Source organism: Chiloscyllium plagiosum, unplaced genomic scaffold (genome assembly GCF_037043375.1).
Source record: "Chiloscyllium plagiosum isolate Xiang-an unplaced genomic scaffold, Cpla_swu_hap1 HiC_scaffold_36, whole genome shotgun sequence".
NCBI lineage: Eukaryota > Metazoa > Chordata > Chondrichthyes > Orectolobiformes > Hemiscylliidae > Chiloscyllium > Chiloscyllium plagiosum.
The window spans coordinates 43,138,358-43,154,755 of record NW_028270174.1 but is presented as its reverse complement, the minus strand read 5'-3'; the positions used below and the strand labels follow the sequence as shown (position 1 = coordinate 43,154,755).

Below are 16,398 nucleotides of genomic sequence, written 5' to 3'. Positions count from 1 at the left end.
AGGACATATCAGAAATGACCATCAGACTACTCTGATCCCTGGTATCATGATAGCCCACAAACCAACTACCACAGTACGACTGCTACTAACAAGTAGGGGGAAATGAGGACTGCAGGTGCTGGAGATCAGAGGCGAAGAGTGTGGTGCTAGAAAAGCATAGCCGGTTGGACAGCATCCGAGGAGCAGGAGAGTCGACATTTCGAGCAGAAGCTCTTCATCAGGAATTTAATCAGGATTTTAATGTACTTGTTGATTGGCCAAACTAGGTCGGTCAAGGCAGCCACAAGGAGGAGTTCGTTGAGTGTATCCATAATAATTTTCTTGAACAGTATGTAATGATCTTGACCAGATGTGCCAATGAGCTGAGGAGTGGCAGATGGAGTTTAATTTAGATAAATGTGAGGTGCTGTATTTTGGGAAAGCAAATCTTTGCAGGTCATTTATACTTAATGGTAAGGTCCAAGGGCAGTCCACAAGGTGTTGCTGTTATGAGCAATGTATTAGCATGGATAGAGGATTGGTTAACTAACAGGAAGCAAAGAGTGGGGATAAATGAGTCCTTTTCTGATTGGCGATCAGTGACTAGTGGTGTGCCTCTATTGGCGTCAGTGTTAGGACCACAATTATTTACAATTTACATAGATGATTTGGAGTTGGGGACTACATGTAGTGTGTCAAAGTTTGCAGACAACAGCAAGATGAGTGGTAAAGCAAAGTATACAGAGGAAAATTTGTAGAGGGATATAGATAGTTTAAGCGAATGGACAAAGGTCTGGCAGATGCAGTACAATGTTGATAATGTGACGTAATCCATTTTAGTAGGAATAACATTTAAGACTATTATTTGAATGGTAAAAATTTACAGCATGATTCTTTGCAGAGGGATCTGAGTGTCGCAAAAGGTTGGTTTGCTGGTGCAACAGGTGATTAAGAATTTTGGCCTTCCTTGCAAGAGGGATTAAGTTTAAAAGCAGGAAGGTTATGTTGCAGCTGTATAGGATGCTGGTGAGGCCACACCTGGTGTACTGCGTGCAGTTTTGGTCTCCTTCCTTGAGAAAAGATGTTCTGGCACTAGAGGGGGTGCAGAGGAGGTTTACTGTGTTGATGCTGGAGTTCAAATGGTTGTCTTATGAGGAGAGATTGAGTAGACTGGGATTATATTCATTGGAATTTAGAAGAAGGGGGGGATCTTAGAGAAACTTGTAAAATTATGCAGGGAATAGATAGGATGTTTCCACTGGTGGGTGAAGCTAGAACAAGAGGGCATAGCCTCCAAATTAGGGGAGCAGATTTAGGACTGAGTTGAGGAGGAGTAGTTGAGGCTTCCTTATTGAATGTTTTTAAAGCTAAGATAGATAATTTTTTGAACAGTAATAGAATTAAGAGTTATGGTGAGAGCTGGATAAGTGGAGCTGAGGCCACAAAAAGATCAGCCATGATCTTATTGAATGGTGGAATAGGCTCAAAGGGCCAGATGGTTCTTGTGTTCTTATGTTCTTTTTCTCCTCAGATACTGCCAGACCTGCTGGGTTTCTCCAGCAATTTCTGTTTTTATTTCAGTTTTCCACATCCGTAGTTTATTGTTTTATGTTATGGAATAGTGAAAGAGTTTACGTATTTTTATTTTTTTAGCTTGGTCAGTATTGCCTACAATATATGAATAATAAATAAAACATATTGTCGCCCTCTGGTGGCACTTATACAGAATTGTAATGTAGGGATAAAATGGTATAGAGGGACATCCAGTGGAAGGAAAGAGTATGGATTTTTGTGCAATTTTAGTTTTAAAATAGATATGACATTTTTCCGAGGGTTGCAACCAAACATTAAAAGGTGCACTGATTTGGTACTGATATATTCCCGTGAATGATGATCAGTGTCGTGGTCCCTACTTTGAGTGCTGCAATTTTTATCTTAATCTGTGAGGTTCATGACATCTATCTTAAGTAGATATACTGAACTGGAGGATGGCCTGTTTCAGCGACTTGAGAATGAATTTGGCCACAGTAAATTGGAATCACAGATTGACAACTAAAATGTAACAAAGCAATGGGCTGCCATTAAAGAGCTTGGATATAACTGACACACTCATCCACAAGACAAAGGAGTAGGGCGATTAGATTCAGACCTCCTCAGATATCAGAAGAGTTTTAGGAAAATAGTTTATGGCTCACAGCAATAATATATCCCAGTGAGAAAGAGGGATTCTAGATAAGGGATAAGCCAACCATGGTCAATTAGAGAACTTAAGGATAGCATCAAATTGAAAGAAAAGACATGCAATGTGATAAAGATTAGTGGTAAAACAGAGAATTGGAAAAGTTTTTAAAACAAACAAAAGATTATCAAAAGACATAAAGAGAGAAAAAATAAACTTTGAGGGTAAACCTGCAAGTAATATCAAGATAGTTAGCAAGATCTTCTTTAAATATATATAAAAGGAATTTTGGAGAAGACTTGTAACTCACGTTGTGGATCAGATTGTACATTTGCTCCCTGAGCTGGTAGATTTGTTCAAAGGTGTTTTGTCATCACGCTAGGTAACACAATCAGTGAACCTCCAATGAAATGCTGATGTTCTATCCTGCTTGTTATTTATCTGTCTTGGTCTGTTATGGTGGATGATATCACTTCCAGTTCTTTTGCTGAGTGATTGGTAAATGGGGTCCAAATTGAAATGTTTATTAATGGAGTTCCAGTTTGAATGTCAGGCCTCGAGGAATTCCCTTACGTGTCTTTGTTTAGCCTGTCTCAGGATGGATGTATTGTCCCAGTTGAACTGGCGTCCCTCTTTGTCTGTGTGTATGGATACTGGTGATAGTTGGTCATGTCTTTTGGTGGCTTGTTGGTGCTCATGTATCCTGGTGGCTAGTTTCCTGCCCATCTGTCCAATGTAATGTTTGTTGCAGTCGTAGCAAAGGAACTGCAATGCAAACTGAACCACCTAGTAGACTTACGCCACTCCATCCACTCCACTAAGAGTTCCTTAACATCATCAAAAACAGCAATATAGAGGACGACGAGGTCATGGTTTCCTTCAACATGACAGCCCTATCTACATCAATAAACATCACCCTGGATAAAGATACACTGGCCTCACTGGTAGACGAACTAAGGATACAAACACCAGAGAGCATCAACTCCATCAGCAAGGACAGCATCCTCAAACTAGTAGACTGTGCCTCACAACCCACTTCACCTTCAATGATAATATATACAAACAAATCAATGGGATCATCTATGGCAGAAGCAGTTATGCAGAGGTTAGAATGAACAGTCCTTCCTACAATCCAGCCCAAGCTTTGAGTCTGCTATGTGGATGACACCTTTGTCATCATGAAATGCAAAACGTTAGAAGAAACAATCTTACCAGTATAAATTTCAAAGAGGAAGACAACAATAGACTCCCATTCCTAGATGTCACAGCAGAATGAAAAGCCAATGCAGAGCTGCAGACCAGCGTGAGCACCAACAAGCCACAGGCACTGACCAGATACTCAACTACAGGAGCAATCATCCCAACACTCACAAACGGAGCTCCATCAGAACATTATTTAAACGAGCCACAACACTCTGTAGCACCCAGGAACTACAAGAAGCCAAGGAAAAACATGGTAGCCCACAAACCTACCACCACACTGAAACAGCTCCTGATGTACCAACAACCAGCAGAATGACCATTATATACAAAATACCCTGCAAGGACTGCAACAAACATTACATTGGACAGATGGGCCGGAAACTAGCCACCAGGATACATGAGCACCAACAAGCCACCAAAAGTTATGACCAACTATCACCAGTATCCATATACACAGACAAAGAGGGACACCAATTCAACTGGGACAATATATCCATCCTGGGACAGACTAAACAAAGACACACATGGGAATTCCTAGAGGCCTGGCTTTCAAACTGGAGCTCCATTAACAAACATATCGATTTGGACCCCATTTACCAACCTTTCAGAAAAAGAACCAAAAGTGATATAACCCACCACAACAGATCAAGCTACATAAATAGCAAACAGGACAGAACACCAGTGCTTCACCGAAGGCTCACTGATGATATTACCTAGCGTGGCAACAAAATGTCTGAGAACAAATCTACCGGCTCAGTGAGCAAACTTACAACCTGATGTAAAAGAGAAGATGGAAATCAAAATGAACCTGGAACCCTGAGAGAATGATGATGAGGTCACACCTGGTGTACTGCTTGCAGTTTTGGTCTCCATACTTGAGAATGGATGTACTGGCAGTGGAGGGGATGCAGAGGAGATTCACTTGGTCGATTCGAGCTGAGAGGGTTGACTTAGGAGGAGAGACTGAGTAGACTGGGATTATATTCAGGGTCGAGAGTGTGATGCTGGAAAAGCACAGCAGGTCAGGCAGCATCTGAGGACCAGGAGAATCGATGATTCGGACAAAAGCCCTTCATCTGGAATGAGGCTGTGAGCCGAGGGGGTAGTGAGAGAAATGGGACGGGGGTGGGGCTGGGTGGAAGGTAGCTGGGAGTGCAATAGATAGATGGAGGTGGGGGTGAAGGTGATAGGTCAGTGAGGAAGGTGGAGCGGGTAAGTGGGAAGGAAGATTAACAGGCAGGACAGGAAATGAGGGTGGTGCCAAGTTGGAAGGTTGGAACTGGGATCAAATGGGGGGAGGGGAAATGATGAAACTGGTGAAATCTATAATAATACCGTATGGTTGGAAGGTCCCGAGGCCTATGATCTCATTGAAATGGTGTAGTAGATACAGAGGACTGAATTACCTACTACTTCTATGTCTTATGTGGAGATGTGAATATAGATGTCAAGTTGAGAAAAACAAGAAAGAACTCAACTGAATATAGTAAGTTAAGAAGAGAAGTGAAAGAGATAATGATAGACTGGAAATTACACAAAATGGAATACAAAAGTCTTCCCTAAATGTATAACCTATTTTAAAAAATAAACCAATTGCTGAAAAACCAGTGGATCTGTACAAGGAGACGAAGGACATGGCTGCGGTACTAAATATGTACTTTGCATTTGTCATTATGAAGAACAAATTATAGCCAAATTCATGGTGGAAGTGGAAGTAATTGAGATATTGGACAGGCTAAGATTTATAAAATGGAGTTACTAGTTATTAGTTCGCCGAACCTAAGGTTGATAAATCACCAAGACCTGGTCAAACAAACATCAGAAGATGCTGAGGGAAGGAAGGGTAAAATTGTTCGATACACTAATAATAATGTTCCAATATTCCTTTGATATAGAAGGAATACAAGGGGATTGGAAAATTTTCTGCAACTCAGTTGATAAAATGTGGATCTGGAAAAACACAGCAGTATCAGAGGAGAAGGAAAGTCAACATTTTGGATCAGGACCCTTCATCAGGTCTGGGGAGGAAGAAGGAAGCTCAGAAATACATAGGGAGGGGGTGGGGCTTGGGGAAAGGTAGGTGGCATGGTGATAGATGGATGCAGGTTATTGTAATTGGTCAATGAGAAGGATGGAGCAGATAGCTGAACAGGAAGATGGACAGGTATGTCAGGTCAAGGCGGCGAGGAGGAGAGGGAGGGCTGGACATGGGATGAGTGTGGGGATGGGGAGATTTTGAAGCTGGTGAACTCTGTGTTGAGCTGTTCCAGAAGCAGAATATGAGGTGTATTTCTCCAGTGTATGTGTGGCTTCATTTTAACAATGGAGGAGGCCCAGGATGGACATGTCACCAAGGGAGTAGGAGGAGGAGTTGAAACGCCTGGCAACTGGGAGGTGGTGTTGATTGGAGCGGACAGTGTGCAGATGCTCCGTGAACCAATCCCCAAGTCTGTGATGTAGAGGAGACCACATTAGGAGCAACAGATGCAATAGACCAGGTTAGAAGAAGTGTAGGTGAATCTCTGCTGGATTTAGAATGATTACTGGGGCCTTGAACGGAAATGAGAGGGGAGGTATGGGGGCAGGTGTTGCACTTGTGGTTGCAGTGAAAAGTGTCGGATGTGGGGGAGAGATTGATGGGGAGTATGGAACTGATGAGGGAGTCGCTGAGTAAAAAGTTCCTACAGGAAGCAGAAAGGGATGGGGAAGGAAATATCTTTCTGGTGATGGGGTCTGATTGCAGATGGCAGAAATAGTGGAGGATGGTTTGTTGGATTTGAAGATTGGTGGGGTGGTATGTGAGGACCAGGGCAAATCTATCCTTATTATTGTTGGAGGGAGGGGTTTGAGGGGAGAGGGACAGGAAATGGAAAAGATATGGTTAAGGACATTATTAATCATGGGAGAGAGGAAATTAGAGTCCTGAAATAGGAGGATATCTGGGATGTCTTGGAGTGGAATCCCTCGTGCTGGGAGCAACTGGGATCATATGAGTGAGAGAAGGTTTAGTCGAGGTAGCTGTGGGAGTTAGTTGGTTTGAAATGGATATCAATTCTAAGTTAGTTACCGGAGATGGAGACCGAGAGGTCCAGGAAGGGGAGGGAAGTGCCAGAGATGGTCCAGGTGAATATGAGGTCAGGATGGAAGGTGTGGGTGAAGTTGACTCCTCGTTTGAGCTCCTCGTCGGAACACAAGGCAGTGCCAAAACAGTCATCAATGTAGCAGAGAAGAGCTGGGGAATAGTGCCAGTGGGTGGCTGCAGAAAAGGGACTATTCCATGTACCCTATGAAGAGGCAGACATAGATCAGACTTATAGGGTGACCATAGCCACGCCTTTGGTTTATAGGACTTGGGACGAATCAAAAGAAAAATTGTTGAGGGTGAATTCCAATTCCACCAGTGAATGGGAGTGTCAGTGAGGGGGCTTGTGGGAGAGGAAGAAATGGGGGGCTTATAGGCCCTCCTCATGGTGGGATACAGGTTAGAGAGACTGAATATCCATAATGAAGATGAGGTGTTGAGGGCCAGGGAATTGAAAGTCTTTGAGAAGGTGGAGAGCATGGGTTGTGTCCCGAAAGTAAGTAGGGAGTTTCTGGACCAAAGGGGAGAGTACGGAGTTAAGATAAGAGGAGGAGAGTTCAGTGGGGCAGGAGCAGCCAGAGACAATGAGACGACCGGGACAGTGAGGTTAATGGATTTTGGGTAGGAGATGGAAATGCACGATGTGGAGTTGGGGAACTATCAGGTTGAAGGCTGTGGACGGGAGCTCTCCTGAGGTGAAGAGGTTGGTGATGGTCTGGAAGGTGATGGTTTGGTGATCAGAGGTGGGGTCATGATTCGGGGACAGTACAAGAAGGTGTCAGAGAGATGGCGCCTAACCTCAGTGATGTAGATTAGAGTGGTGCTGGAAAAGCACAGCAGGTCAGGCAGCATCTGAGGAGCAGGAAAATCTACGTTTCGGGCAAAAGCCCTTCACCAGGAATAGAGGAGTCAATGAGGATTGAGTATTTAATTTATCTTTTAATAAGATTGTTGACATGGTCCCTGTGTTAGACTAATCAGTAAATTAGGGATCCATGGGGAAGTATCATGTTGGATCTAAGATTAGCTGAATGAAGATATCAAAGGGTAATGATTGACAGGTCACTGTGACTTGTAAACCGAATAATACCAATGGGCTGATCAGGTCAGGCAGAATAACAACAACAAATGAAATTCAGTTCAGAGAAGTGTGAGGTATTTAGAGAAAACAAACAAGGCAAGAGACGACACATTAAATAGTCTGATTCTGATTAGTGTTGAGAAACAGAGCCCAGTGACATTATATTTCCTAGATAACTGAAGGTAGCAAGGTTGAAGAGATAAAATGGTCAAGAAGATATAATGATTATTTTCCTTTCTTGGCAAAGGCCTGGAGAATGTGAGTAGGGAGATTATGCTAAAAATATATAAAACACTAGTTGGTCTGCAGCTAGTATGTTGCGTATAGTGCTAGTTACTGTTTTAGGAGAAGGAATGACCACTCTACAGAAGGTGCAGAGGAGATTTCAAAGGTTCTTGTCAGGAATTGAGAAGTGAAGAAAGATTGGATAGTGTACATGATTTATTTGCAGCAGAGGAATACCAAAACTGCACAACGTACTCAAGGTGTGGCCTCACCAATGCCCTGTATAACTGCAGCAAGACATCCTTACTCCAATACTCAAATCCTCTCGCAATGAACGAGAGCATGTCATTAACTTTCCTCACTGCCTGATGCACCTGCATGCCAACCTTCAGCACCAGTGAGGTCAATAACCAGGGGCAAAGGTTTAAAGTTATTGGGAAAGGGTTAGAAAAGGGTGGGGAGAAATCTTTCTGTCCGGGGGGGTGGTGGGAATCTGGAATAAGCTGCCTAAAAGGATGGCAGAGGCAAAAGCCCTCATCATTTTAAAAAAACTTGCATATGCAATTGAGGCTGTAAACCAAGACCTGGAAATTGGAGTTAGGCTAGATGGCTCTTTTCAGACCGGAACTCCCGCTCCCACTCCACCGACCTGTAGCACAGCATTTCAACTCCCCCTCCCACTCCACCGAGGATATGCAGGTCATTGGACTCATCCACCGCCAAACCACAACAACGCGCCGGTCGGAGGAGGAGCGTCTTATCTTCCGACTGGGAACCCTCCAACCACAGGGGATGAACTTGGACTTCACCAGTTTCTTCATCCCCCCTCCCCCCACCTTGTCTCAGCCGAATCCCTCCAGCCCGGCACCGCCTTCCTGACCTGCAGTCTTCTTCTTGACCTCTCCGCCTCCATCCTACTCTGACCTATCACCCTCACCTTGACCTCTTTCCACCTATCACATTTCCAACGCCCCTCCTCCAAGTCCCTCCTCCCTACCTTTTATCTTCTCCTGCTGAACACTCTCTGCTCATTCCTGAAATAGGGCCTGTGCCCGAAACGTCGAATCTCCTGTTCCCTGGATGCTGCCTGACCTGCTGTGCTGTTCCAGCAATAAAGTTTCAACTTTGATCTCCAGCATCTGCAGACCTCACTTTCTCCTCTTTTCAGACCGGGCCTGACAGAGTGGGCCAAATGGTCTCCTTTTGTACCATAACATTTTTAAATTTTCTAGTTCAGGTATAAGTAGTTTGACTGCTATATAAAAAATGCAAAGGTTTGGCAAAAAAAGAGAGCAAATGCAAAAGGACCAGTAGCAGCAAGAGGAGATGGAACAAAACGTACTGCTGTAGGAGGAGAATGAAGCTGAAGTCTGTTGAGTTCTGGAGTTTCAGGTTGTGCTGCGTTTAGAAGGCAATAACAGAAAGAAGTTTGAAAAGGCTTGTGTAGTACCAACCCAGCAGGTTTTGATTGCAGGACTTCCCCAGGTACCTTTTTCATCACTTATGACATGTATGAGTCGTTTTAGAAACCTAATGCGGCCCCTACTCCGCGGCCTGAAATGCATCGTATTCATCCTCGTGACATTACCATAGAAACTATAATATAGTTTCAAGTTTCTGCCATTTTGGTTGTTGTAAATGTTCTAGTTATTGAGGTCAAGAACACCTTAATTTTAAGAGTTACAGGCTACTGTTAAATCACATTAGGCAAGCATGATTCAGCAAGATACATGCAGAAACTTCAATTCATACTGGCAGGTTAGTTTATAGAGAATCATAGAATCCCTACAGTGTGGAAGCAGGCCATTTGGCCCATCGAGCGCACATGGCCCCTCCAAAGAGCTTCCCACCCAGACCCCCCTATTCCTGTAACCCTGCATTCCCCATGGCTAATCCACCCAGCCTGCACATCCCTGGACACTATAGGCAATTTAGCATGGCCAATCCACCTAACCAGTACATCTTCAAACCGTGGGAGGAAACTACGCAGATACAGGGAGAATGTGCAAACTCTACACAGTTACCCAAGGCTGGAATCAAACCCAAGTCCCTGACATTGTGAAGCAGCAGTGCTAACCACTGAGCCACCGTGCTACCCTACTTGTTTTAATCAAATGAATATGAGCAGGAAAATTACCTCTGTCACTCATTCATATGACTAACTGATCAAATATGGACCAAAATTAATTTTCCTGCTCTTATATATCTTAAGACTTTGTTCAATTGCATCAAGCATATGTATTCTCTGTTTTCCTTGTGCCTAGTGTATTTCAATGTTCCAATTCCTCACCTATTTTTGAACATCCATGAGTTCCAAGTGTCTTCACTTGCACACTCTGGAGAAAAGAACAGTACTTTAAATTTTTATTTGCTTGTTCTGTATTTATCAGCTATTTGTGGCTCTCTTGTAGGCAGAGTAATAACTGCCAAAGTGGCTTGATAAACATTTAGTAAGAAATTACATAATTTTGACACATCCATTACAGACACACCAACCCCCATAACTCCACATCCAATCAACACAAATTACTGCAATTGGTTCATCTTTATGTGCTACTAACTGTTAAAATGTCGATGTCTAACAGTTGTACTAATACATTTTGTGTTGTTTCTTGGTTGTAAGAAGAATGCTTAATTTCAATTCACAGTTGCTATGTCCAGATTCTGCAGTGACGATCAGTGATTGACAGATGATCATAATGGTAGTTGTGAAGCAGCAAGACTCTCGGACACCAATGCTAGCATGCATTGTAGGATCTAAGTCGCAAGTGACTTAGCTTTAGAACAAATGATGTGGTGGCCATGTGATATCCAATGGGCAAAGCTTGACTATTGTGTCAAGGTACCCTCATGATTCAGTTAATCTGAAACTGCTAAGAAAAGAAGACTTATCTTTATATTGTATCCTCTATGCAAATAGCCACATGGTAATGATAATCTGATTTTATGATGTTAATTGAGGAATAAATATTGGCTAGCACATAAGGGCTAATTCCCCTTCTGCTCTTTAAAATTGAACCATAGTTCTGTTAGCATGCACTTTATACAAAGGACTCTCAATTATACAAAGGGCACAGGCTGGGGGTATTTCATTAGGTTAATTGAATGCCAGATAACATAGTTAGCCAAGCCTCAGGACCTTGTGATCTTGCTCGGATAATCCGATATTCGGTTAATCCAAAACCAGATAATCGACGTTTCTCTGTAGTTGCCGCATTCTCTCACTGGTTCATGAATAGAATATGCTAATTTATTGGTATACAGGTTTACAGGTATCTGGAGTAGCACTTGAATCCACAATATCAATGCAACTATAAGGAGCAATCTTCAGCTGCAAGTACAAAGTGGATGATCCATCTCAGCCTCCTCCAGTGGTCCCCAATATGACAAATATCAATGTTTAGCCAATTTTATTCATTCCACGTAATCCAAGAAACAGTTGGAGGCACCGGATACTGCAAAGGCTATGGACCCTGACAATGTTGAGGGGAGACAACGGCCTAGTGGCATTATTACTGGACTGTTCATCCAGAGACCCTAGATAATGTTCTGGGAACTGGGGTTCAAATACTGCCTTGGCAGATGGTGGAATTTGAATTCAATTTTTTTAAAAATTCTGGAATTAAGAGTCTAATGATAACTGTCAATTCATTGTTGATTGTCAGAAAAACCCACCTGTGCCATTCTTAGCTTTATTGAACTTGGGTTATTCAATATGCTTTAACATTGTAACAGCCTGTCCAGTAAAATCTCTTATGAGCATTTTTGTTCTGATCTTATTCATTCAATGTTTTTGACAGTGTTATATCTGTATGGTAAAATAATTAGTTTCTCCCTTAACATTTCTTTTCACATACAGGTGAGAAACAAATTGATGTAGAAATGATGCTCAATGATGATGGTTTGACTGAGAATAGCACTTTGGGAGTACTTGCAACTATTCATGAAACTACGAATCTGCCTTCCTCTGACAGCTGGCAATCTACTATAATAATTTACAACAGTGATGACAACCGGACATCATCAGATATCACCTTTGTGACTGTGAACCTAACTAATTTTCCCACTCAAGAAGGTAAATATATTTGATGGCATGTTAGCTGTGTTAGGTCTGTGAAGCCAAATGTTGTAAAATGGCATTTTTATTTCAAATTCTGTGGCAGAAGAAAACTCTTCAAGTTGGATGAACTATACAGAGTTAACCTAACCAGGTTATCTAGTGTTTCGGGCAAGAATTTAAACTAGTTTATGAAGTGATTGGCCACTAGGAAATAGCATTTAAAAGTCGAAATAAGATCTAAGTTAGTATTAGAATATACATCAGTCATGATGGGGCTGGACAGAATAGATGGAGATAAACTGTCGCCATTGCTGGAGAGGTCAAAAACCTGTGGATGGTGATTTAAAATGAATGGCTAAAGAAATATGAGAAAAAATGATTTTGTACAATGTGTCTAGGATCTGGAATGCATTGCTTGAGACTGTGTTGGAAGCAGATTTGATTATTGCTTTCATACAGAGAATTGATAATTAGTTGGATTAAAAAAAGAATGTATGGAGGGAGATGAGTTGCTTTTGCAGAAAGCCAGCACAGACACAATGGCTCTACGGTCTTTCTGTCCTGTTCTGTAACTATTCTGGTATTCCATGGCCGTAGTTGTACAGGTCCACTGAGAGCATGGTTAATGATGGGATTTGGCCAGAAGTTGGGATATACACAGCTAAAAGTCTGGTATCAAAGTTCTGAATTTTACAAGTGGCAGGAGTTGTGAAGGACAAATTTGTGAATGATATGGTGAGACTCCAATTAATTTGGTTGAATCAGAAATTAATTTGAAGTTGTTGCATTTAGAATCTTACTAACATACACAAATCACTGGGCTTCAAAGCCCACCTGATTAAAAGAAATGCAGAAAAGGCAAGTGTATATTTTTGCCTATGTTAGCCAGCCACTCTGAGAAGGGAAATAATATGGTGGAAAAGAGGATAGGTAACAAACAATATTGACAGATTTTGGCAGAAGTGATCTAAATGTGACAGCATAAAAAGAGGGGGCATGTCTTCGTAACAAGCACTAACAGAGAAGGGAATGTGTGAAGGTGATTACCAAGAAGAGGGTGCTATATGTCCAGGAAAAGAAAATGGAACATGTAGTGCAAGGTCAGAGCTTAACTTCCATGGACCAGATCCACCCAGTCTTCATAGCTTCCACCTCAGAAAGAGGAACACCAGAAAGGAAAGAGGGTCCAGGCACCACCAGGGCACAAGAGCAACAAGTGAGCCAACATCCAAATAGGCATACTTGATAAGAGCTCAGAGAGTCATGCCAGCAGTCCTGAACAAAGAAACACCAGTCCCAGGAGAGAGTCTGCCCATTGCGTACAGATCAATGATTTTTCCATGACCAAACATCAACAACTCTAGGGAAGTGGTCACCAAATTATTATCTTTGTTTCAGAACAAGCTGAGAATCATAGGGTTTGGGAGAAACCCAGTACCAGGGTTTTTGAATGCTGATCATTTGAGAGTTGAAGACAAGGGATCAATTTTGCAGACAGAATGTACATGTTTCACAAAGCGTTTACCCAAACTGCATTTTGTCTAACCCAGTGTACTGAGTTAGAAGCAGCAAGTATAGTCGTCTAGATTGAGCAAAGTGCAAGTAAATCACCTGGAAGATATGTCTAGAGCCTTGTATTTTGAGGAGGGAGGAAGTAAATGGGCTGGTGTTTCACTTTGTGCGATTGCATAGGAAGGTGCCATAGGGTTGTGGGTAGGTGTTGGGATTGGAGGAGGAGTAGACCAGTGTGTCCTGGAGGGAATGGTGCCTGCAGAACCCTGACAAGGAAGGGGAGGAGAATGAGAGTCTGGAGGTGGCAGAAATGGCAGTTTATGATCCTTTGGATGTGAATGCTGGTGGGGTGGAAACTAAGGACCAGGGACCCTATCAGTGTTTTCAGAGGGAAGAGAAGGGGTGAGGGCAGAAGTGCAGGAAATGGGTTGGACATGGCTGAGGGTCCTATCTACCATGGTGTTGGAGAATCCTTGGTTTAGCATAAATGTGGATTTCTGGGGGCCCTAACAGGAGGTAATATCATCAGTATAGATGCAAGGAGAGGGAGAAGCTGGGAGAGTGGAATGGAGTATTTCCTGGAAAGAGGCGTATGAGGATTGTTCAGGAAATTGTGGGAATAGGTGGGTTTGTAGTGGACATATGATTCAGGATATTTAACAGGATAATGTTCTTGTAGAAAAGATAATAAGCAAAGTTCTCATCTATCGTTTTAAAAATATGTAATTTTTGGTGATTTTAGTTTATAATAGTCACGCTAAGTCCTTCACTGCTGGAGAATGGTACTTTTATCTAAGTTGGACATAGGGCTACAGCACTGTAGGTTGAGTTCCTGAACTCCAGCTCCTTTCACAGTTATAGAGTCGTAGAGCTCTACAGAACTGAAAAAGGCCCTACAGCCCATCAAGTATGCACCAGTCAGAAACAATCACCTAACAATTCTAGTTCTATTTTCCAGCAATTGGCCCATAGCCTTGTATTTCTTGACATCACAAATGTATATCTAAATATTTCTTAAATGTTATCAAGGACTCTAGCTCTATCACCCTCACAGGCAGTAATTCCAGATTCCCACCATTCTCTAAGGGGAAAAAAAAGTCCTCACATCTCCTCCAAACCTCCTGTCCCTTAACTGGTTGTTGATCCCTCCACAATGGGGAAACATTTTTTCCTGTCTAGCCTGTTTATACCCCTCTTAACTGTATACTCTCAATCATGTCCTCCCCAGTATCATCTACTCCAAAGCAAACAACCCCAGTCTGCCCAATCTCTTTTCATAACTAAAACTCTTCAGCCCATGCAACATCCTGGTAAACCTCCTCTCTACTGTCTCCTCTGAAAATGTGGATTCCAGTACTGCACACCATACTCTAGCTGTGGCCTAACCCACATTTTATGCAGACTCAGCATAACCTCCCTGATCTTAAACTTTATGCCTCAGCTAATAAACGTAAGTAGCGCATATGCCTTCTTAATCACATTATCAACCTTTCTGGCCACTTAAAGGGACAGATGTATGTGCATACCATCTGACCCTTGGTGCTTCCCAGGGTCCTACTGTTCATCATGTATTCCCTTGCCTTGTTTGGCCTGCCCAATTGCATCACCTCACATTTATCTGGATTTAATTCCATTTGCTACTGATCATACCATCTGACCAGCCCATCTGTATCATCCTGGAATCTAAGATGGGTGGCATGGTGGCTCAGTGGTTAGCACTGCTGCCAGGTTCGATTCCTGCCCATCTGTGTGGAGTTTGCACATTCTCCCCATATCTGCTTGGGTTTCCTCCGGGTGATCTGGTTTCCTCCCACAATCCAAAGATGTGCAGGCCAGGTGAATTGACCATGCTAAATTGCCCATAGTGTTAGGTGCGTTAGTCAGGGGTAAATATAGAGTGGGGGAATGGGTCTGGGTGGGTTACTGTTCAGAGGGTCAGTGTGGACTTGGGCAGATTGACCTGTTTCCATACTGTAGGGACTCTAAACTAGGATAGTTTGTACTGAGAATGCAGGATCAAGACCAGGAAGGAATTTACCCAAAAGTACCAACACCAAACACAAAGACTCCAAGATTAGGAAAATTGTATTCAATTTTAAAAGTTAAGGGGTTTCTAACGGAACCACATAAATGTGCCTTAAACCCATTGTCAGCTAGACTTCCCATGGGGATGTGTTCACATTCTGTATTAAAATTCTGGTATACTATCAATAAATTTATATTATTAGCTCACACTCGCAGAACTTAATTGTGTATAATCTAAGCTGTTTAATGTAGGTTACTTATAGTCAACAGAGAGGAAACATTCATGTCATCAATTGATTGAATTAAAACCCATCAATATTTAATCAACAAATCTAAAGATTTTAAAAAAGCTTGCTAATGTACTTCATTCCTTACAGTTCTTTCAAGGATAATTTCAAATGTAACATTGTATAAATAAAATCAATTGCTGTTCTATTTAACCTTTCCACAGAACTTGTGTATGTCATTTACCATCTGGACAACAATAACACAAACCCTTACTTGCAATGGAAGAATCTTGGAAGGCCCGATTTTCCAACAGTGGAACAGTTTCATCTTATCAGACAAATGGAGGTTTTACTTCAACTTCAACTTCAATTTTAGCATACAATTATAACAGTGATACGTTAGCACAATCTATGCAATATTATTTCATAGTTGGTTTTATACATTTGGTGTACTCTGATTAAAAAAAGTTTCTATATATCCAAGCGCTACATTTGCATATAGGATTTTATTGGTAGATCATGAGGAATTTGTGCATTTTTAAAGTTCAAAAGAACATTCTGGGTTTAGTTGGGCTTTTTTGTTTTCCAAGAATTTTCTGCAATTCCAGCAGAGTAACTAAAAATGCCAACTGGTTCCTGAAAAACAAGTGCAGAACCTCAATGCAGCCTTTCAAGGTCAAAAACACAAGGAAATACTGAGAGATGTGCGCTGCTCAAGAACGGGAGTTCCCACCTCTTCCATAACCTCAGAGCCATGGTATGTCAAGTGATAAAAGATATGCAACCCTCTTGAAGGATTGAAATGGGATTACTAAGAGGAGTCAG

At 42.1% G+C, this 16,398-nt stretch overlaps 1 protein-coding gene across 3 annotated transcripts in view; it reads left to right on the top strand.

Moving 5' to 3' along the window:
- Window positions 1-16,398, top strand: part of idua (alpha-L-iduronidase) — a 268,795-nt gene that overhangs the window by 229,812 nt on the left and 22,585 nt on the right. For all 3 annotated transcript variants that reach the window (XM_087980124.1, XM_087980123.1, XM_087980125.1), the window contains 2 exons: window positions 11,609-11,824; window positions 15,798-15,919. In XM_087980124.1, the coding sequence (XP_087836250.1) occupies window positions 11,609-11,824; window positions 15,798-15,919 (338 nt within the window). The remainder of the gene's footprint in view (window positions 1-11,608; window positions 11,825-15,797; window positions 15,920-16,398) is intronic.